The sequence below is a fragment of the Bufo bufo genome, chromosome 3 (genome assembly GCF_905171765.1).
Source record: "Bufo bufo chromosome 3, aBufBuf1.1, whole genome shotgun sequence".
NCBI lineage: Eukaryota > Metazoa > Chordata > Amphibia > Anura > Bufonidae > Bufo > Bufo bufo.
Genome location: NC_053391.1, coordinates 390,853,438 through 390,877,552, shown reverse-complemented (window position 1 = coordinate 390,877,552; position 24,115 = coordinate 390,853,438). Strand labels below are relative to the sequence as shown.

Below are 24,115 nucleotides of genomic sequence, written 5' to 3'. Positions count from 1 at the left end.
CGCGCTGCATTGTGATCTGACATTGCACAGCATCAGGTCATAGTGCGCGCCTTCGTGCACTACATCCTGTCTCTGTACGCCGTCACGACACAGCGCAGAGCAGGGCCTGGAAGAAGACCAGGGAGGGTGAGTACAGCCATGCAACGCTTCCCTCACCCACACCTCCCACGCGCTGATGACCACTTCCATAATGGAATCTGTCATTATCATTTGGACTATAAGACGCAAAATATGGTATTTAAGACTGCAAATAAAACATGTTTGTAACCAATGTTCTCCTTTCCACCTCTAAGCCATGCAGTGGCATTGTGTAGGGATGCTGAGAGACTTGGGGAGATAAAGAAGAGAATCAATGTTTTACCACTAGGAAGGTAAATAATTTATTACTCTCACTATTATTATAAATCCTTTCAGTCTGCCTAGAAGTGTTTTTTGTGTTTTTGGAACTATTACTGACCCCTCATTTTAAAGGTAGCCTGTGCCGAGGCAAACCAATTCGAGTATTGCTGGACATACGCATTAGACCTCTTTCACACGGGCGTTGCGGGAAAAGGTGCGGGTGCATTGTGGGAACATGCACGATTTTTCCGCGCGAGTGCAAAACCTTGTAATGCGTTTTGCACTCGCGTGAGAAAAATCGTGCATGTTTGGTACACAAACCCGAACTTCTTCACAGAAGTTCGGGCTTGGGATCGGTGTTCTGTAGATTGTATTATTTTCCCTTATAACATGGTTATAAGGGAAAATAATAGCATTCTTAATACAGAATGCATAGTAAAACAGGGCTGGAGGGGTTAAAAAAAAAATAATAATAATTAAACTCACCTTAATCCACTTCTCTTCTCACGTCACTCCGGTCATCACATGGTCCATCACATGATCCATCACCATGGTAAAAGAATATGTGACGGACCATGTGATGACCGGAGTGACGTCACCACAGGTCCTTTTCCTGCACACAGCAAAAAAGAAGACAGAAGAGAAGCCGTGCTGCGCAAGCAAGTGGATTAAGGTGAGTTTAATTATTTTTTTTATTTTTTTTAACCCCTCTAGCCCTATTTTACTTTGCATTCTGTATTCAGAATGCTATTATTTTCCCTTTATAACCATGTTATAAGGGAAAATTAATAATGATCGGGTCACCATCCCGATCGTCTCCTAGCAACCGTGTGTGAAAATCGCACCGCATCCGCACTTGCTTGCGGATGCTTGCGATTTTCACGCCACCCTATTCATTTCTATGGGGCCTGCGTTACGTGAAAAACGCACAAAGAGGAGCATGCTGCGATTTTCACGCAACGCACAAGTGATGCGTGAAAATCACCGCTCGTGTGCACAGCCCCATAGAAATGAATGGGTCAGGATTCAGTGCGGGTGCAATGCGTTCAACTCACGCATCGCATCCGCGCGGAATACTCGCCCCGTGTGAAAGGGGCCTTAGGTAGTCATAATATGGGGGTCTCCCGGCTCTCCCTTGATGTGAGATATGCCATTGCCAGATGATTCTTACAGAGAATCTCACCTCTTCCACTGAAAAAAGTGCATGTGGAAGAACAGCTGTTGGCTGGACATACAGACAAGTATCTAAGAGGATGGCCAGCCTAAAGGGGTATTCCAAAAAAAACTGTCCCAGGAGCTGCACATAAAAAAAAACAAGAATTATACTCCTCTCAACGATGCTGTCCTGACGGTGCAGGGATCCCCGCTCTTCTCCACTTCCCGCACCTGTTTCGACAAGACAGGAAATAGTTGTGAATGCCCCTGTCTGAGTGGCATTCACAGACATTTCTTGTTGTGTCGAGACAGGAGCAGGAAATTAAGTGTAGCGGGGAACCCAGCATTATGGGAACGGCAGCTGCAGTGGATCGGTGAGGTAAGAATACGTTTTGAGATTGTTTTGGGTTTTTTATGACGTGCAGCTCCTGGGACAGTTTTTTTGTGCACTGGAATACCCCTTTAGGACCTTATTCCCACAGTGCACAGATACACACAGACTACAAATCACAGTGCAAACCTGTCCATGTGGTTCCTCTGACCATATTTCACAGTATTCTATCTATAATATGAATTGTATACAATTATTTTTTCCCCTCGCCCATGACGGCACCCATGCGACTAGGACCTCCCATCCGGGACAAGAAACCTGAAGAGATAAAATGGTTCACACCCCTACCACACCTCAGTTCAGGTTTCCTGTCCTCCGGATAGGAGGTACCTGAGGAGTTCCCTTTTTCTTTTTAGGTTCTCACCTCGGAGGGCTGGGGGAGGTCCGGGTCTACAACACTGTAACGGGACCTACCCCTGGCGGCGTAAGTCTCCGGTGGGAGCAGTCACCTAAGCCTGTCCTGCTCCTGCCTCCTCCCAAAGCCTCATTGGGGAGCCACTGCGGCCGTGTTCGGGCGGCTCCCAGTCCATGGTAGTGCGGCGGCCAGCGTCCAACTTCTAAGATGGCGGAGAGTGCTCTCGATGCGCTCTGCGCATGCGCGCCGGTTTCTTCCGGGGCATTCAAACTCTGCCGGCAGTGCTAACAGGAAGGGGAGGGGCTTGCTGGCCTCATGGATTAGGCCTTTCTGTTGGGCATACTGTTAAAAGGAGCCGAGGTGCGTAACAAGTCGGCAGCAGGAGGGGACAGCCAGCTGTGGTACGCACACAGTGCTGTGCAAGACATGGAGTCTCACTAAGATGTCGGAACCAGGTGATGCTGGACGCGCCGATCCCTTGGAACCCTCGAGGCCCACAAGCCCGGTATTAGACCTGAGAAGTGGGGAAGCTTGACTCTTCACTTTCGGTGAGATTGATCCTCTATCATTAATTTTGAGTGTTGTTTGCTTATTTTTTAGGTAGCAAAAACACCTAAGAAATCTTACGGCAAAACTAAACATAAGGAATGTGGAGGATGTAGAGTAGCATTGTCAGCTGCATATGCTAAACCACTATGTCAAGCTTGTATAGGTAAGTTAGTCATGGAAGAATCCCATAGCTTATCTAAAACCATTAATGCCTTAGTACGATCTGAAGTGAAGTCCTCCATTAAGTCCTCCAGTCGGGGCTGTCCGAAATCCCCAGAAGGGTGTACCTATAACATGGACTCTGAATCTGATCTTTCTGGTGGAGACAAAGACATAGAATCAGGTCAGAAGTTATCGTCTGATTTTATGTCTTCAGATGAGGATTCAGCGGGGAAAGCGTTATTTCCACCGAAAGATACTGAGCCTTTATTAAAAGCCATAAAAACCAGGATACAGTTGAAGGACGTTAAACAGCCTAAGACTATTGGTGACCAGATTTTTGAGGGCCTTGGCCCTAAGCGCCATAGAGTTTTTTCCGTTCATAAGAACATAGAAGCATTGATTAGGAAAAAAATGGAAAAAATCCTGACAGAAAATGTTTTATACCGAATTCTGTTAAAAGAAAATATCCATTTGAAGAGTCAGTGGCGGGCGTATGGGACAGAGCTCCTGCTGTACATGCTCCTGTAGCCAAAAAAATCGTCTCTTCAGTTTGATGATTTGGGCTGTTTAGGAGACCCTTTAGATAAATGAGCTGATGTTTATCTTAAGCGTACTTGGGAATGTGCCTCTACAAGTCTCAGGCCGGCCATTGCCGCCTCCTGGGTCTCCAGGTCATTAAGGCTATGGTTAGGTCAACTAGAATCCCATATCAGAGACAAAACCCCTAGAGAGGACTTACTATCCTCCTTCTAGCAGACTTCCTTGCAGATGCTTCTACTGACGTGGTCAGTTTTTCTGCCAGAGCAGCCGCTATGTCAAATGCAGCAAGGCGTGCTATTTGGTTTAGATCATGGAAAGGGGACTTTGCTGTCTCCCTTGTGAAGGTTCTAGATTGTTTGGTTCCTCTCTGGATAATATCTTAGAGAGAGCCTCTGACAAAAAGAAGGGGTTTCTGGTTCCCCAGAAAACTTATTTTTTTTCCGTAAACCCCAGGCCAGTTTTAAAAGGCAAAGAGGTAGGCAAAATATTAGAAGTGAGAGAAAAATTTCCTAAAAAATCTTTGTTTTGTTTTGTTTAAACTCCAGGAAAACGGTTCAAAAGACAAATCCCAATGACCCCAGAAGTCAGGTAGGAGGAAGACTGTCTCAGTTCTGCCCAGCCTGGGGGTTCATTTCTCAGAATAAATGGACCCTAAGTGTAAAAGAAAACGGATTCCGGCTGGAGTTCCTTTCTCGCCCAAAAAGTTGTTTCACTCATACAGTTCACCCCAAAAATCAGGAAGAAAAGGAAAGCTTTGGAAGCAGAGATTTTTTCCCTCTTAGACAAGGGAGTAGTTTATTCAGTTTCTAAAGACAGAGAGGGGCAAGGGTTTCTATTCCCCTTTATTTTTAGTGAAGAAACTAAATGGTACACTCAGGGTTATTTTAAATCTGAAGAAACTGAACAAATTTCTGGTCTACAAGAAATTTCGAATGGAGACAATAAAAACAACTGTATTGCTGAATGGCAAACCTGGATCTGGAGGACGCGTATTACCACGTCCCAATCCTTTCCTCCTCCCAAAAGTTTTTAAGAACAGCAGTTTGAGTCCAGGGGAAGTTGCTGCATCTCCAGTACAGGGCCCTTCCCTTTGGTGTAGCACAGGCTCCAAGAGTCTTTAAGACAGTCAGGAATTACTCTGGTGTCCTATCTGGATGATTTTTTTTGATAATCTCTCAGTCAAAAGAAGGACTAGAAAAAGATATGATATTCCTCTGCTCCACTTTAGAAAACATAGGATGGATAATCAATTGGAAAAAATCTAATCTGATTCCTTCTCAAGTTTGCGTTTTTTTGGCAATTCAGTTGGACTCTTGTTTACAAAAAAGTTTCCTTCCACTTCAAAGGAAAGAGGCGATTTATAGAGCAAATATGGTCAGTCTTCCTGTCCTACCACTGTACTTTCAGGGAAGCGATGGCGGTGCTAGGGCATATGATATCAGCAATCCCAGCAGTACCTTATGCACAGATCCACTCGAGATCTTCAGGCAGACATCCTAAGATCCTGGGACGGCTCCCCGTATTCTTTGGATCAAAAATTCCACCTTTCCTCAAAGGCAAGACACTCCCTGTTGTGGTGGATAATACCAAAAAAATCTATCAGCAGGAGTGCCGTGGACATTTCCAGACCAGACCATATTTACCACAGATGCCAGCCCTTGCGGTTGAGGAGGCCACTCCCAAAACAGATACTGGCAAGGGAGGTGGGATCTGAATACAAGGAAAGCATCCTCCAATTTCAAGGAGTTAAAAGCAGTAGAGAGGGCACTGACGGTGGCGCTTCCGGAAATAATAAACAGAAAGATTGTGTTCTATTCGGACAATTTAACAGTGGTGGCCTATATAAACCGTCAAGGAGGAATGAGAGTCTCTTCCCTCCTACATCTATGCCAGGAGATCTTTTGTATAGCAGCAGTACATCTGAAGGGGAAGGAGAATGTTATAGCAGACTTCCTCAGTCGAGTTTCCATAAGACAGGGCGAATGGTGTCTAAACAAAGTTTTTTTACAGATAGTCCAGAGGTATGGTCTTCCTACAGTGGACCTTTTCGCCTCAAGAGCCAACAGGAAGAGAAAATTTTCTTCTTCAATCATTTGGACAGCCCATCAGCAGTGGATGGGTTAGCTCAGGACTGGAGCCAAGAATTAGGGAACGCCTTCCCTCCAATTTTCCTCATCCCACAAGTATTGAAGAAAATAGAGAGAGAGAATGCCTCGGTTATCCTGATTGCTGGTATTCGAATCTTCTGAGGTTGGCAGTACAGCCTCCGTGGACCCTACCATTGAGAGAGGACCTTCTTCTTCTTTTTTTTTCTTTCAGATAATTTTTATTGACCAATTTTATGAGAAAACAGTACGAAAACATAAACACCCCCCTCCCTACAGGACTGCAGCCTAGAGAAGGTCCATATTCGAATCACTGTTGTTGTTGTCCAAATAAAGTTCGATGTTGTAGCTTATCAAATGACTCTGTGCGATTCATCATCCTGTGTTTCGAAGGAAGGAAGCCGGCAGCAGGAGCGCGTCCTTCACTTACTGCGCCTGCGCCGAATACTAAACGGGACGGCGCATGCGCGGGATTTACGGGACACTGAGGAGAACTCGAAAGTCAATCAACTGGACCTAGGCGTGCCAAAGGGTGCGTAGAGCCTCTAGGTGCTGAAGCAACACCCCAGTAGCACCTAGAGGCTCATTAGCACATAAAAGTCTTTATTTTAAGAGTACGGCGGCAGGCAGGGAGTTATAAAGCATACTGTTATGTACTGCTGACATTAGCACATGCTAATGTCAGTCAGCTATATAACGTTATTTCTCATGACAGAAACCCTTTAAAGCTTCCACACTAAAGGTTCAGGTAGCTGCCCTAAGTTTTTTTCTTGTCAGCAGCCTTTAGGTTACATCCTTCCTTAAGACCATTGTCTCCTCCCTAGGATTTGAATACGGTTCTTTCGGTTCTATCTCAGAAGCCGTTTGAACCATTAAAGGGAGTCTGTCACCACTATATGACCATATACAGCACTTACATGGCGCTGTAGCACACCTATACAGGATTCTAATGGTACCTTTTGTTATTTTCTTTAGACATCCAGAAGCAGGAAAAACGACATTTATTTCATATGCAAATGAGCACTCGCAAGTGCCCAGGGGCGGTGTTCTGTGTGTAGGTTCCCAGGCTGCCCTGCCTTTTTAACCGTTACTCCTCCCCCAGCCTCTTCCTTTGCCCGCCCTCCTATTCCCTTGTATCATCGCTAGGTCCGACCGAGATCCGCGCCTGCGCACTGCTTCGCCGGCTGGCGCATGCGCACTAGTTGAATTGATGCCGTACCCAAAATGGGCATTGCAGTGTGCATGCCCCCGCCCGGCGAAGCAGTGCGCAGGCGTGGGATCTCGGCCGGACCTAGCGATGATACAAGGGAATAGGAGGGCGGGCAAAGGAAGAGGCTGGGGCAGGAGTAACGGTTAAAAAGGCAGGGCAGCCTGGGCACCTACACACAGAACACCGCCCCTGGGCACTTGCGAGTGCTCATTTGCATATGAAATAAATGTCGTTTTTCCTGCTTCTAGATGTCTAAAGAAAATAACAAAGGTACCATTAGAATCCTGTATAGGTGTGCTACAGCGCCATGTAAGTGCTGTATATGGTCATATAGTGGTGACATTGAAAGACAGAAACATGCAATGCGACAATAAACATGCAATATAGAGTACAAAATTGCATAATAATAACAAGTGCTACACTATAAGTGTGAGATACTTGGCAAATCGTTTTGTACAAAATTATTTGAGCCCGTCTGCCGAGCGTCAAGGCGATCTCTGTTCCTACGGGTTCCTACGCTAAATTCTACCTGTTAGGTGCCAAGACTTCTACCATACACTTCAGGGAGTGTAGGTTCCACATTCCTACACTAAATTTTACCTGTTAGGTGCCATGACGGCTACCATACACTTCAGGGAGTGTAGGTTACACAGCAGGCCCACTCCACGACACCCTATAGTGGTGACAGACTCCCTTTAAAGGAGATTTCTATTAAAATGCTCTCTTTTAAAATGGCCTTCCTTCTAGCAATAACCTCTGCTAGATGGGTTTCTGAGATTCAAGCGTTTTCTGCTTTTTCTCCCCACTTTTTTTGGAGGATAAAGTTATCATCATACCAAATCCATCTTTCCAGCTAAAGGTGGTCTCAGATTTTCACAGAAGTCAGGATGTGGTTCTTCCCTCCTTTTGCCCAAATCCAGCTAATCCGTCAGAAGAAAAATTTCATTGCCTAGATGTTGGGAAGTGTCTGCTTTTTTACCTAGATTCCACTTCTCCTTGGAGGATAGATAAAAATATCCTAATCCAGTATCGGGGAAAGTGTAGGGGCCGCAAGGTTTCCACTAGTGCTATTGCTAGATGGGTAAAGAATGCTATTTCTCTTGCCTATTCTTCCCTTAGTCTGCCACCCTCCAAGGGGGTTTGAGGCTCATTCTGCCAGGGCCATTGCGACCTCTTGGGCAGAGAGGGCAGATGCTTCTCTGGCCCAGATATGTAGAGCCGCTACTTGGAGCTCTCCCCATACTTTTCTCAGACATTACAGGCTGCATTTTGTCTGGTTTATATTTTAGTCTCTCATGGGTGCTGTCATGGCTGAGGGGAAAACAATAACTGCTCTTACCGGTAATTGTTTTTCTTGAAACCCATGACTGCACCCCAAACATTTCCCTCCCTAATAAAAAAATAATAATAATAAAAAAAAAAGTGTTAGAGCCTCTTTTCCTTGGAAATTTGGAGGAACTACTGGATGGATTCTCCTCTTTCCACTATTCATGTTGTGTTCTGTCCTTTAATCCTTTTTGCTTGGTGGTTGGCACGCCTCCGGAGGTCGGTTTATTATAATCACTGAGGTGTGGTGGGGGTGTGAACCATTTTATCTCTTCAGGTTTCCTGTCCTGGATGGGAGGTCCTAGTCGCATGGGTGCCGTCATGGGTTTCAAGAAAAACAATTACCGGTAAGAGCAATTATTGTTTTCTTTTAATGTGAAAATCAAAACCTAAATTTCATCTAAATACATTATCTATATATGTTGGCTAATATCCCTGTACAACTAAAAGATTTGGAAAAGGAAAAGATTTTCTGTATGCTCTAGTGCTGTGATGGCTAACCTCCGGCACTTCAGCTGTCGTAAGACTACGATTCCCAAGATTTACACTTGCTTGGCTGTTCTTAGAACTCAATAGAAATGAATGGAGCATACTGGGAGTCATAGTTTCACCACAGCTGGAGTACCGGAGGTTAGCCATCACGGCTCTAGTGGATAGTAGAGGGCTGGTTCTGAATATTAAAGGGGTTGTCTGGGTTCAGAGCTGAACCCGAACATATCCCCATTTTCACCCCACCCATTTCATGCTCCGATGCTCTTCCTTGCCCTGCGCTGGATCGTTCAGGGCAAGGGCTGGTTTGTTTATATTTTCACACTGCTAGGCTGGCTAGGGCAGCGCTAAAGCCTGCCCATCAGTGCCGGTGACTTCACTTGGCTTACCCTATGGAGAGCCCGGTACGTCACCGGATCGCCTAGAAAAGCCTTTGTGCAAGGCAAAGGAGAGCATTGGAGCATGATGCTTATATCAGGGGGCTATCTGGGTGAAATTGGGGATATGACTGGGTTCAGCTCTGAACCCAGACAACCCCTTTAAGTTATAGTTTTTGAGTTAAACATGTCGCTGACTTTGCCTATTATGGCGTCACAACCCCTGTCACATCATCATATCTATGATGTCACCACTGATAATTATATCATCATATGCCCTTCAGGGCATATTCCTTAAAATCTCATCATGGCAGTGAAGTTGTCCCTACTAACTCACATCCGTTGCATTATCACTCACAATGGATGAGCCACCCCTGCTTTTGGGTGCAGATGTTGCAGCTATTTGGTGGCTGTAGGTCACAGCAATCAAAGTGCAGCCCCTGTGATGGACCTGTAAAACCATATGATGTCATCACCAGACATCTCATACACTGGTACCCTACGGGGATCCTCCAAGGTCAAGTCCCTGACAACTGCCCTGTTGACTTCATCAGCGGTGACATCAGTAAGAAAATTACGTTGGGCTCTGGGATGCTCCACCCACAGCAGACAAGGGGAGGAATCTTTCCTGCCGAACGGGCCACCTTTTTTGTAGCTACCTCTGCTGATGGTCTACAACGCTTAATTTATAAGGCCAGCATCCCTTGTGACATCGCCTGTTAAGCCAATACTTGTGACATCATCACCTGCAATAACATATTATTCACCTGCCAACCCCCGCTCCCTTGCATGGGAGGTCTTCTATCTCCTCCACTGTATGATGCTATTGGTGAGCATAGTTACTGGGATTGTCACCAGACTGGTAAACCACTAACCCACACAGTATTAGACCTGGGAGGCTGGTGCCAGCAATAACAACATAGGGCGTTGTGCAGCGAGGTTACTTTTATGTGGATTGGGTACTCATCCTTTGCCTGGCCATCACAGCCCAAGGAACATCAGCAGCATCAGGACAGGTCAAATGTAGGACGGTGGTGGCAGAAGCTGAGGTAGACATACCTTTTAAATAGGAATTGGTTTTAGCTGGAATGGTAAATCAAACCTTTAAACCTTTTTTTCTCTTTTGACAGTGGAGCAATAGCTGGGAATCCCTTAGGTATAGACAGAGAACTTCTTCGTAAAGGTACAGTTTTAACATTTGAGATGTGCAGTATAGATTTTTGAGGTAGAACTAAGATTCTGAGCGCTCTCCATTGTTGTTACCTCTTTCTTTGTAAGTTGACCGGTGTAAAAAAGGATCCTGTCAGATTACTCTAGAATGCATAAGTTTATAGTGTGGGCAACCATAACCAATTCATATGTAAGCATGCCTTATTCTGAGTGTTCATATCAATCCTGCAGGAGAGGTTATACAGATGTAGCAGGCGTTAAACAAAGCAGTACCTCACCAGCATGCCTACACATCACACCTCGCCAAGTTAGTACGTTGAAGGGGTTGTCTCATTTGAGCAAATGGCATTTATCATGTAGACAAAGTGAATACAAGGCACATACTAATGTATTGTGATTGTCCATATTGTTTCCTTTGCTGTCTGGATTCATTTTTGCATTGCATTATACACTCCTAGTTTCCATGGTTACGACCACCCTGCAACCTTGGAAAACGTGATGCCCTATGCACACTTCCATGGTACCGGCCAACAGAGAGGCCAGCGCTTTTTTAGGGTGGTCATAACCATGGGAACAAGAAGTGTATAATGCAATAGAAAAATGAATCAAGCCAGCAAAGGAGGCAATATGGACAATCACAATACATTAGTAAGTGGCTTGTATTAACTTTGTCTAAATGATAAATGTCATTTGCTGAAGTGAGACAACCCCTTTAAGGGTACTGCAACTGCTATATACATATTGGCCAAACGAGGCAAGAAAAGTCTATTATAGCAGGGCCGGATCCGGCATTAATGCATGTCAATGGGAAAAAGTGTTCCGGAATGTTGGACGGAAATAAAACCGTAGCATGCTGCGGTATTATCTCCGTCCTGAAAAGGCAAAAAGACTGAACTGAAGACATCCTGATGCATCCTGAACGGATTTCTCTCCATTCAGAATGCATTAGGATAAAACTAATCAGTTCTTTTCCAGTATAGAGCCCCTAGGACAGAACTCTATGCCGGAAAAGAATAACGCTAGTGTGAAAGTACCCTTACCCTCAGTTCACACCTGAGCGTTTTACAGCGCGTTCCTACGCGCTGTTAAACGCACAACAAGGAGAAACCAATGCTTCCCTATGGGAATGGTTCACACCTGGGCGTTTTACAGCGCGTACGATCGCGCTGTAAAACGCCCGACGCTCAAACAAGTACTTGAGCTTCTTTGGGGCGTTTTTGTCGCGCGTTTGTGGTTATAGGACACTGCTGTCAATCAAACAAACGCGCGTTTACCATTGCAAAAAACGCGCATAAAAACGCGCGGCTCAGAAACGCTCAGGTGTGAACCCAGGGTAAAGGAGTTTATATTATAGCTGTGTAAGAAGTGTGGGAGTGACAGGAAAGTAAACCAAACATTGTTTACTCTATTTAATTTTGACTTTTATTTAAATAAAGAAGTGTTTCTTTTCCAATGTTTGTTTATTTAGCTAAAACGTTTTTGTTTTTTAAGTTAAGTGATACTGTAAGGCACTGTCAGAGGAGTAGCGTTTTTTTTCCTGAGGCTCACTGTTAGCCCAGCGGTCCGTTGCGGCACTCCTGCCCCTACCCGCGGGCACGGCCGCCGGGCTCCCTCTTTCCCTCCTGCTGCCATGCGCCGTGCTGACAAGCGCGGGCAGCATGTAGCTTAAAGGGGTTCTGCAGTTTTTTTAAACTGATGATCTATCCTCTAGATAGATCATCAGCATCTGATTGGCGGGGGTCCGACACCTGGGACCCCTGCCGATCAGCTGTTTGAGAAGGCAGCGGCACTGGTAGTAGTGCCGTGGCCTTCTCGCTGTTTACCGCAGGCCCAGTGACGTCACGACTAGTATCACTGGCCTGGACGGGGCTAAGCTCCGTTCAAGTGAAAAGAGCTTAACCATTGATCATTGATACTAGTCGTGACGTCACTGGGCCTGCGGTAAAAAGGGAGAAGGCCGCGGCACTACTGCCAGTGCTGCTGCCTTCTCAAACAGCTGATCGGCAGGGGTCCCGGGTGTCGGACCCCCACCGATCAGATGCTGAGGATCTATCCAGAGGATAGATCGTCAGTTTAAAAAAAACTGCAGAACCCCTTTAACTGTTGCATCTGTGCTCCATGCCAGAGTTTACTTCCTGCTGGAGACCTGTACTGTTTGTTAGGGCTTGTATGAGTGTGTCTCTCTCCACCTATGAAGCAGCACATACACACCCTCTGTCTCACCAGCCTACGGCTGGATTGCAGGAAGTATTTAAAGGCGCTTCCTACCACCGGAAGATGCCTGAGCAAAGCATGGTCACTAGCTTGTCTAGTTCCAAGTGTGAAGGTGGTTTTCAAGTTCTGCTTTGCTGTGTACCGGACGCTGCTTTTCGAATTATCGGATTTTGCCTGTTTGCCGTCTGCCTCTGACCTCGGACTTCGTTCACAGACCTTGCTTGTTTGCCGCCTGCCTCTGACCTCGGACTTCATTTACAGACTTTGCTTGATCGCTGCCTGCCCTGACCCCGGACTTCCTGACCACGTACTTGCCCTCGGTGCTTGCACCGATATTTCTGACCCCCTGGTCAGCTGCCACTGACTCGGGGACTGCTCTGGAGTGGCACCTGTCAACTACCTTAACGGCCCATGCCTATCCTCACCATCAGAGGCTCTAGTGAAGACCAGGTGGTTGCTTAGTCACACCCCTCCAGAGTATAGTCAGTCAGTGGCGCAGTGGGTCCACACCCGCTTGTATAACACCCACACTGTACATTATTGCACAGGTCTGGACTGTGTCTGATTAGAACACCGATTATCGGCACCCTCAGGCAGCCACTGAGTGGGAGAAAAAGAACCAGCAGGAGGAAGAAAGCTGGGGAGACAGAGAAGGAGATGGGGAGGATGAAGGGCAATTGGTAGAGAGAAGCAGGGGATAAGGGGAGAATGACAGCCTAGGAAGCAGAAAATGGGTTAAGTGAGAAGGTAACAAGCAGGCTCAAAGGTGACGTTCAGGAGGAGGATGTGAGATGGAGGATGATAGTGACTGACAGATATCTCTTTGGTTACTAAGGGCCATATCGCAGACTGTACAGGACCTAGAGATATGAACCAGGTCTTGTTTTAAAGGGAATCTGTCAACTCCAAAAGTGATATAAAACTGCCAGCATTACCTTATAGCAGCCCCCAGTCTGTTATTGATCATGTGTGTGAGCCAGAAATTCGATAATCCATACTTGAGAAAAAAAGCCGGGCATAATTTTCTCACTGCGCATGCGCCCGGCTAGATTCGGTGTGCACGCATCGGCAAGAATCGGCGTGCGCGCTCGTGCCGGCGGGGTATAATCACAGCGCAAGTGTGATCACTGGCTGCGAGAGCAGGAGAACTCAAGCCAGTGGTCATGCTTCACGTCTGACCCCCACCAGAAACTCAGGTAGTAATTTATAAATGTTAGTCTGGGCCAGAAACGTTACATAAGCCCAAGATGGGCTAAATAGGCTACACTTATCCCTAAAACCATTATGCAATTATAAATGCATAGGACACTTTTTTTTTTTTTTTTTTTTTTTTTTTTACACACAAGTAAGAAAAAAAAATAATTAAAAACACACTGTGCCAGCCCTGAGAACATCAATAAAGATCTACCCTCATCATCTTCCTAAGGTCTCATGCACCCGACCGTTGTGTGCATCCGTGGCCGTTGTTCCGTTTTCCGTGATTTTCTGCGGACCCATTGACTTTCAATGGGTCCGTTGAAAACTCGGAAAATGCACCGTTGTTCATCTGCGGCCGTGATCCGTGTTTCCTGTCCTATTTTTTTGACGGACAACGGTTCACGGACCCATTCAAGTCAATGGGTCCGTGAAAAAACACGGATGCACACAAGATTGGCATCCGTGGCCGTAGGCTGCTTTCACACAGACGGATACACAGATCCGTTTGCATAAAAGCTTTTTCAGAGCTAAGTTTTCACTTTGTGAAAACTCAGATCCGACAGTATATTCTAACACAGAGGCGTTCCCATAGTGATGGGGACGCTTCAAGTTAGAATATACTACGAACTGTGTACATGACTGCCCCCTGCTGCCTGGCAGCACCCGATCTCTTACAGGGGGCTGTGATCCGCACAATTAACCCCTCAGGTGCCGTACCTGAGGGGTTAATTGTGCGTATCATAGTCCCCTGTAAGAGATCAGGTGCTGCCAGGCAGGAGGGGGCACACCCCCCTCCCTCCCCAGTTTTAAATTTATTGGTGGCCAGTGCGGCCCCCCCCTCCCCTGTATTACAGTACATTCATTGGTGGCCAGTGGGCCCCCGCTCCCTCCCCTGTATTACAGTACATTCATTGGTGGCCAGTGGGCCCCCCCTCCCTCCCTTGTATTACAGTACATTCATTGGTGGGCAGTGCGGCCCCCCCTCCTAATTAAAATCCCCCCCCCCCATCATTGGTGGCAGCGGAGAGTTCCGATCGGAGTCCCAGTTTAATCGCTGGGACTCCGATCGGTAACCATGGCAACCAGGACGCTACTGCAGTCCTGGTTGCCATGGTTACTTAGCAAGTTTTAGAAGCATTATACTTACCTGCGAGCTGCGATGTCTGTGACCGGCCGGGCGCTCCTCCTACTGGTAAGTGACAGGTCTGTGCTATAAGCAATGCGCCGCACAGACCTTTCACTTACCAGTAGGAGGAGCGCCCGGCCGGTCACAGACATCGCAGCTCGCAGGTAAGTATAATGCTTCTACAAATTGCTAAGTAACCATGGCAACCAGGACTGTAGTAGCGTCCTGGTTGCCATGGCTACCTATTGGAGTCCCAGCGATTAAACTGGGACTCCGATCGGAACTCTCCGCTGCCACCAATGATGGGGGGGAGGATTTTAATTAGGAGGGGGAGGGAGGGGGGGCGGCACTAGCCACCAATGAATGTACTGTAATACAGGGAAGGGAGGGGAGGCCCACTGGCCACCAATGAATGTACTGTAATACAGGGGAGGGGGGGCCGCACTGGCCACCAATGAATTTAAAACTGGGGAGGGAGGGGGGGGGGGCCCCCTCCTGCCTGGCAGCACCTGATCTCTTACAGGGGGCTATGATACGCACAATTAACCCCTCGGGTGCGGCACCTGAGGGGTTAATTGTGCGGATCACAGCCCCCTGTAAGAGATCGGGTGCTGCCAGGCAGCAGGGGGCAGTTATTACACAGTTCTCAGTATATTCTAACTTGAAGCGTCCCCATCACTATGGGAACGCCTCTGTGTTAGAATATACTGTCGGATCTGAGTTTCACGATCTAACTCAAATCCGATGGTATATTCTAACATAGAGGCATTCCCATGGTGATGGGGACGCTTCAAGTTAAAATATACCATCGAATTGGAGAGAACTCCTATCCGATGGTATAATAGGGACTCCTGACTTTACATTGAAAGTCAATGGGGGACGGATCCGTTTGCAATTGCACCATATTGTGTCAACGTCAAACGGATCCGTCCCCATTGACTTGCATTGTAAGTCAGGACGGATCTGTTTGGCTCCGCACGGCCAGGCGGACACCAAAACGACTTTTTTTTCATGTCCGTGGATCCTCCAAAAATCAAGGAAGACCCACAGGCAAAAAAACGGTCACGGAACAACGGAAATCCGTTTTGCGGACCGCAAAAAAAAAGTCTGTGTGCATGAGGCCTAAGGGTACATGTACACGGCCGCCGTGCGTCCGTTCCGTGCATTGGGGACCACAATTTGCGGTCCCCAATGCACGGGCAACATCCGTGCAGTGGCCCGGACTTATTCAACTTAAATGGGTCCGTGGTCTGTCAGCACCGCAAAAAAGTGGTGCTTCCGGTGTTCTGTTCCGTGCCGCCATTCTGCATCTCCAGAATTGCTGACCCATTAGGTCCCTATCCGTGATGCGGAGTGCACACGGCCATGTGCATTTATAGCCTTATAATGTATATAACATGAGTTAGGCCTCATTTACACGAACGGAACAGGCGGCCCATTATAAAAATGCCTATTCTTGTCCTCAAAACGGACAAAAATAGGACATGCTTTATCACTTTTGCAGGGCCACGGAATGAAGCAAAGGATGCGGACAGCACACGGAGTGCTAGCCACAAACAATGCGGCTCGGATGCGGGGGAAAGAGAAACACTGTCGTGTGAATGAGCCCTTATCCTCATCATCCCCACTATACTGTATATGGAGTGACGCCATATACTCTCACCACACTTGGTGTATTCCTCATCATCCCCACTATACTGTCTATTGAGTGACGCCATATACTCTCACCACACTAGGTGTATTCCTCATCATCCCCACTATAAAGTTTATGGAGTGACGCCATATACTCTCACCACAATCGGTGTATTCCTCATCATCCCCGCTATACTGTATATGGAGTGACGCCATATACTCTCACTACTTTATAGTGAGGATTATGAGGAATTCACCGAATGTGGTGAAAGTATATGGCGTGGCTCCATAGACATTATGATGAGGACGATGAAGAATACACCTAGTGTAGTAAGAGTATATGGCGTCACTCCATATACAGTATAGTGGGGATGATGAGGAATACACCGACTGTGATGAGAGTATATGGCATCACTCCATAGACGGTATAGTGGGGATGATGAGGAATACACCCAGTGTGGTGAGAGTATATGGAGTAACACCATATACTCTATAGTGGGGATGATGAGGATAAGGGCTCATTCACACGACAGTGTTTTTTTTTTTTTTTTTTATTGTTTGCGGCTAGGATGCGGACCCTTTCACTTCAATAGGGCCGCAAAAGATGCGGACAGCATTCCGTGTGCTGTCCGCATCCTTTGCTTTATTCCGTGGCCCTGCAAAAGTGATAAAGCATGTCCTATTTTTGTCCGTTTTGAGGACAAGAATAGGCATTTCTAGAATGGGCCGCCCGTTCCGGTCGTGTGAATGAGGCCTAACTCCTGTTAGATACATTATAAGGCTATATGCACACGGCTGTGTGCACTCCGCATCATGGATGGAGACCTAATGGGTCCGCAATTCCGAAAATGCGGAACGGAGGCACGGAACAGAACACCGGAAGCACTACTTTTTTGCGGTGCTGACAGACCACGGACCCATTCATGGATGTTGCCCGTGCATTGGGGACCGCAAATTGTGGTCCCCAATGCACGGAACGGTTGCACGACAGCCGTGTACATGTACCCTTAGGAAGATGTTGTCAGGGCTGGCACAGTGTGTTTTTATTTATTTATTTTTCTTACTTGTGTGGGGAGAACGTGTCCTATGCATTTATAATTGTATAATGGTTTTAGGGATAAGTGTAGCCTATTTAGCCCATCTTGGGCTTATATAATGTTTCTGGCCCAGACTAACATTTATAAATTACTACCTGAATTTCTGGTGGGGGTCAGAGGTCAAGCGTGACCACTGGCTTGAGTTCTCCTGCTCCTGCAGCCAGTGATCACGCTCGCGCTGTGAACATGCCTCGCCGGCGCGAGCGCGCACGCTGATTCTTGCCGGCACATGCGCAGTGAGAAAATTGACTGCGGGGGCACACCGCGCAGGCGCCAGACTTGCGCGATCCCAAGGAATAGAAAATATGTAAATCACAGTCGAGAGGGGACAGGTAAGAGGCGGGCTTTGCTTGATTTGAAGCAAGGAGGTAGTTGCCCCCTTGACTTCAAGCTCACAGGAAACAGCGCTCATGGAGATTAAAAAAGCGTTTTTCTCAAGTATGGATTTTCGAATTTCTGGCTCACACACATGATCAATAACAGACTGGGGGCTGCTATAAGGTAATGCTGGCAGTTTTATATCACTTTTGGAGGTGACAGGTTCCCTTTAACCTCTTCAGGACACAGGGCGTACAGGTACGCCATGATGTCCTGGTACTGTGTATTTTCAATCACCGCCGCGCGGCAGGCGATGATCGGAAGCCCTTTGCCTGCTCAAATCACGCGGCACCTCGACTAAATGCGCGGGGGGGTCCCGTGACCCCCCCATGCCGTCAATTCAGACCTGCGGTTTGCGGCTTTTACCTATTGCGGTGGGCGGCGGTGCCATCGGGTCTCCATGTGGCTGTAGGGGGGACCCGATGGCATGGAAGGCTGCGCGCTGCCTTCTGGTGACGAGCCTGTGAGATCCAGCCCCCTGGATCTCGCAGGCCGGAAGCTGTATGAGTAATACACAGTATTACTCATACAGCCAATGCATTCCAATACAGAAGTGTGGAACCTACACTCCCTGAATTGTATGGTAGCCGTCATGGCACGTAACAGGTAGAATTTAGTGTTCGGAACCCGTCTTACAGAGATCGCCTTGACGTGCGGCAGACGGGCTCAAATGATTTGCCAAGCATCTCTAATTTATAAGTATAGCACTAGCAATTATTATGCATTTTTGTACTTTATTTGGTTTGCAGAGAGCTGTTGCATTGCATGTTTTGTTTTACAGAAGTATTGGAATGCATTGTAAAGGATCAGCCCCCCAAAAGTTGAAGTCCCAAAGTGGGACAAAAAATAAAGTGAAAAAAAGTTGAAAAATAAAGTTTTCCCCCCCAAAAATTTAAGTTTCAAGTAAAAATAAACAAAAACGTAATTTTCCCCAAATAAAGTAAAAAAAAACTGTGCTAAATAAACCATTTTTTTGTCACCATATATCACAAAAAGTACAACAGCAAGCGATCAAAAAGGCGTACGCCCACCAAAATAGTACCAATCTAACCGTTACCTCATCCCGCAAAAAATGAGCCCCTACCTGAGACAATCGCCCAAAAAATAAAAAAAACTATGACTCAGAATATGGAGACACTAAAACATCATTTTTTTTGTTTTAAAAAAGCTGTTATTGTGTAAAACTTACATAAAAAAAAAAAAGTATGCATATTAGGTATCTCCGCGTCCGTAATAAGTTACTCTATAAAAATATCACATGACCTAACCCCTCAGATGAACACCGGAAAAAAATAAAAATAAAAACGGTGTAAAAAAAGCAATTTTTTGGTCATCTTACATGAACAAAAAGTGTAATAGCAAGCGATCAAAAAGTCATATGCACAGCAAAATAGTGCCAATTAAACCGTCATCTCATCCTGCAAAAAATGAGACCCTACCTAAGATAATCGCCCAAAAACTGAAAAAACTATGGCTCTCAGACTATGGAAACACTAAAACATGATTTATTTTGTTTCAAAAATGAAATCATTGTGTAAAACTTTCATAAATAAAAAAAATTGTATACATATTAGGTATCGCCGCATCCGTGACAACCTGCTCTATAAAAATACCACATGATCTAACCTGTCAGATGAATGTTGTAAATAACAAAAAAAACTGTGCCAAAACAGCTATTTCTTGTTACCTTGCCTCACAAAAAGTGTAATATAGAGCAACCAAAAATCATATGTACCCTAAACTAGTACCAACAAAACTTCCACCCTATCCCGAAGTTTCTAAAATGGGGTCACTTTTTTGGAGTTTCTACTCTAGGGGTGCATCAGGGGGGCTTCAAATGGGAGATGGTGTCAAAAAAACAGTCCAGCAAAATCTGCCTTCCAAAGACCGTATGGCATTCCTTTCCTTCTGCGCCTTTCCTTAAATGTCCCAATTCACAAAAAGTTATAATTAATTACCGTATTTTTCACCCTATAAGACGCACCTGCCCATAAGACGCACCTAGGTTTTTGAGGAGGAAAATAAGAAAAAAGGTGTGCTTTTGGTGGGTTTTGAACTAATGGTGGTCTGTGGATGACACTATTATGGGGGCATCAGTGGGTGGCACTGTTATGGGGGATCATTGTGGGGGCATCTGTAGATGACACATATATAGCATCTTATCTTATGTGTCATCCACATATACCCCCCATAACAGTGTCCCTGTGTAGTGAATGGGGGCCGGCATCTGTTTCTGTAATGGCAGCGGGGCCCGGTGCCTGCTTCATTCATAAAGTGGGCGGAGCAGGCGCGTGACGTAGTGAGCTACGCTGCGAGCGCCCACCCGGCCTCCTGACTGCCAAGAAGTTAGTAGTAAGTAGTACAGCGCTAGATTTAAGATGATTGGAATACTTTAACAATACCCTCAAGTTAGATATGATTACCGTATAATACAGTGAGCAGGGCCCGGTGTAGTAGAATACAGTGACTGCACCGGGCCCCGCTACCATTACAGAAACAGATGATGACCCCCAGCCCCTCCTCCCTCTCAGCCTATTCACCGGACGGTCGCAGCATTCGCCCCATAGGACGCACTGCTATTTTCCCCCCACTTTTGCGAAAAATACGGTACTTCTCTACTGTAAGAATAAAGGCCAATGCATGCAGTGCGTCACGTTAACGCAAAACGAACACGTTAAGTGACCGTGAAGAAGCATGCTTTTTTTATGCTTCACTATATGGCACGCAACGCACAGTTAAGGAGCGGCAATACTTATACTTTCCATTGTGTTGTGCTCCGCTGTTACAGGGAACACAACGCCCATGGTTAACCTAGCCTCTCACTGATTAAGTAAATATGTTTTTTGCAGGACTAGACACTTGTATAAGTGACGGGAATGGATGGTCAATAGTTCAAGACTGAAGCTGTAAACCATTTGAAAAACTGCTGTCATTCAGCTAAGGCTATAAAAACTTGTAAACTCAGATTGTTTTTTTTTAAATTATTATCTTTATTAGTATATAAAAGGAATACACAAAGAAAGAATTTGAGTAAACACTCAGTATAGTTAATACCTTTTTTCCTTTTCCCTCTTTTAAACCCCCATATTCCAATGGTTTGTATAGGTATTCCAATTTTAGCCTGACTCGTTTTCTTCCCCACACTAAATCATTAATTATTCTTTCCATGAGTTTAAAGTATTTATCTTCTATCCAGATAGGTGTATTCCTGAGCACATACAGGAATTGTGGTAGAATCACCATTTTGACCAGTGAAACTCGATCAGCTCTAGATAGGGGGAGTTTCTACCAAATCCCTATTTTCTGGTTTTCGTTATTAATGGGATCAGATTGAGTTAGACAAAGTTTTCAACCCTGGGCGATATCATCAAGCCCAAGTATTGAAGAGTATCAACAACATCCAACTGGGTTATCAAGACCTCCTTATGGGATAACGGGTCTATTGGCATCAAACTGGTCTTAGACCAATTTATGTGAAGACCAGATACCTCACCAAATAGTTTAACCATTCGGATGATTCTTGGGAGAGTTGTTTCCGTGTGGTCTATAAAAAAAAGAACGTCATCCGCATATAAGGAGATACGATCTTCCACTCCTAGTGTTCCAAATCCTTTATTTGATCATCCTGCCTAATGGCCATCGTGCCTAATGGCGAGTACCTCTATTTAGATCAAAACTAGTAGTCAGGATCCCATTAAGACTCAGTTTCGCCGTAGAGAATCTATACAGTAATTTAAGGATATTTATGAATCTTTCCCCAAAACCCATCCTGATCAGAACCCTCCAGAGGAAACGCCACTCCACCCTGTCAAAGGCCTTAGAGGCATCCAGTGACAGGATGGAGCTGGCGGCCCCCCCAGGGGCCTGTATGTTTGCAAAGAGCCGATGAAGATTGTGATGAGTGCCCTTGTTTTGAATAAATCCATTCTGATCCGGATGGACAATAGAGGAAATGACCCTAGAGAGCCTTGTGGCCAAAATCCTTGCGAGGAACTTTACATCTGCATTAAGCAGTGAAATCAGTCTATACGATCCCAGATCTGTGGGGTCCTTGCCTTTTTTTGGAATTAGTGTTATTACAGCTTCCATCATTGAGTCTGGCAGTTTCCCATCCTCCACCGATTCAGCAAAACCCCCAACAGTCTAGGGAGAATAATCTTATATTTACTATAAAATTCATTTGGGAGTCCGTCTGAACTGGGGATGGAATTACCCGAACATAATTTAATTGCCCCATCAAGTTCCTGAATCGAGAAGTCTACCTCAAGTGCTTTCTTTTGGGCCACGGTAATAGTTGGAAAAACAATACCATCGAGATAAGAATCCATCATTTCATCTGTAACCTTAGATTCAGCTTTATAAAGGTCTGAAAAATAATCCAAAAAAGCTTTCTCTACAGAACTTTGTCCACTAACCATCCTACCATTGGCCAGTTGGACATTATCTATATATTTTTTGGATTCCTGGCTCGAAATCACTCTAGATAGAAGTCTCCCAGGTGGCCCTGATTCTGTGAAATATTTTTGCCCCTTTAAAAAATAAACTTTGTTGGGCCTTGTCCAACAAAAAGTTGGAGTATGCTTGTGTAGTCTTCTGCATATTTTCCCTATTTTCCTCTGTCTTATTTTATATAGAAGGATTGTGTAGCTGAGGACGCTAATTCTTCTAAGTTTTTCAGTTTTTTCCCATACTCCTTTCTCAGGTTCGCAATGTTACTGACCATTATTCCCCTCATATAGGCCTTAAAGGTATCCCATACCACCTAGATTTTTGCTGAGCTATAGTTAGTAAACTCAGATTGTTAGCTTGAACTTTAAACATGACTATGGGATTCTACTAGGGAAATCATGTTTTAAAATAAATGCCCCTTCCTGGATCCTCCCACTGCCCTATCTTCGGCAGAAGATCAGCACACAAAGGAGAAGGCAGCAGCTTCCTAGCCAGTAGTTCTGTGGTAATGACATGTATGTTGCCTTTCTTTCCTTCAAGGAATGTATAAAATACATTTGCATATTAAATACAGAGGAGTCGGAGTCAGAAGTACCAAAAACTGAGGAGTTGGAGTCGGAGCATTTATCTACCGACTCCACAGACCAGCTTCTAGAGGAGGTGGGGTGGATGGACATGTGGCGCCTTAAACACTCCAGCGCTACTGTCTACTCATGCCAATCTGCCAGCCATGATATGCTGTCCCGTATAGACTATTCCTTTGGCAATCCGGCTTTATGCTCTGTTAGTTATTATATAGAATATGGTACACGGGAAGTCTCCGATCATTCTCCTTTGCGTCTAAGGCTACTTTCACACTAGCGTTCCGAGAGGATCCGTCTGGTGTCTGCACAGACGGATCCTCTCCTATAATGCAGACGTTTGGATCCGTTCAGAATGGATCCGTCTGCATTATAGTTTAGAAAAAATTCTAAGTCTGAAAGTTGTTCAGACGGATCCGTCCAGACTTTACAATGAAAGTCAATGGGGGAAGGATCTGTTTGAAAATTGAGCCATATTGTGTCAACTTCAAACGGATCCGTCCCCATTGACTTACAAGCAGCGTTCGGGTGTCCGCCTACTGATCGGAGCGGAGGCTGAACGCTGCCAGACTGATGCATTCTGAGCGGATCCGCATCCACTCAGAATGCATTGGGGCTGGACGGATCCGTTCGGGACTGCTTGTGAGACCTTTCAAACGGAGCTCACAAGCGGAGCCCCGACGCTAGTGTGAAAGTAGCCTAATAACTCTTGTGGCTAACACTAGACAGGTAGGAAACTCTATGAGAATTCACCCCTTCTGGCTTACCCTCCTCTCGCCTTCTGACCATATCTCTGATCAGCTATCCGTGTTTATGACTGATCATGAAGTTCATAAAGATTCTTCATTGGTGTGGGAGACTCTGAAGGCATACTTGAGGAGATACTCTAGGCAGGAGGTAGAGCTGGCAAATGAGTGCACTAGGTTAGAGGGGTATATGTGGATGACCCTATTTATCAGAATAGAGAGGAGTGGCTCTTGAAGGGACATCAGTATCTTACTCTTTTGAAAGAGAAAACCCAATGCAAACAGTTTTTTTGTTAAACAATCCTATTTTGAATTGGAGAATCAGCCTAGCAGGCTCTTGGGTCATATGATTACTGATTTTCTATCTAACCTATTGAACCTTCCTGTTCCTATGGAACCTACTGTATGCTTATTTGGCATTCTTGATGAAGCCACCTATGCACACTACACTACAACCTTCTTACGGGAAGTCTTGTTTCTGGCACGGAAAGCCATAGCAATCAGGTGGATTGGAGACAGAAGTCCCA

General features: G+C 45.7%; 1 protein-coding gene across 2 annotated transcripts in view; it reads left to right on the top strand.

The window, feature by feature from the left end:
• ASL (argininosuccinate lyase) overlaps positions 1 to 24,115 on the top strand; it is a 60,129-nt gene that overhangs the window by 17,812 nt on the left and 18,202 nt on the right. For both annotated transcript variants that reach the window (XM_040424786.1, XM_040424788.1), the window contains 2 exons: positions 294 to 371; positions 10,129 to 10,181. In XM_040424786.1, coding sequence (XP_040280720.1) covers positions 294 to 371; positions 10,129 to 10,181 — 131 coding nt within the window. The remainder of the gene's footprint in view (positions 1 to 293; positions 372 to 10,128; positions 10,182 to 24,115) is intronic.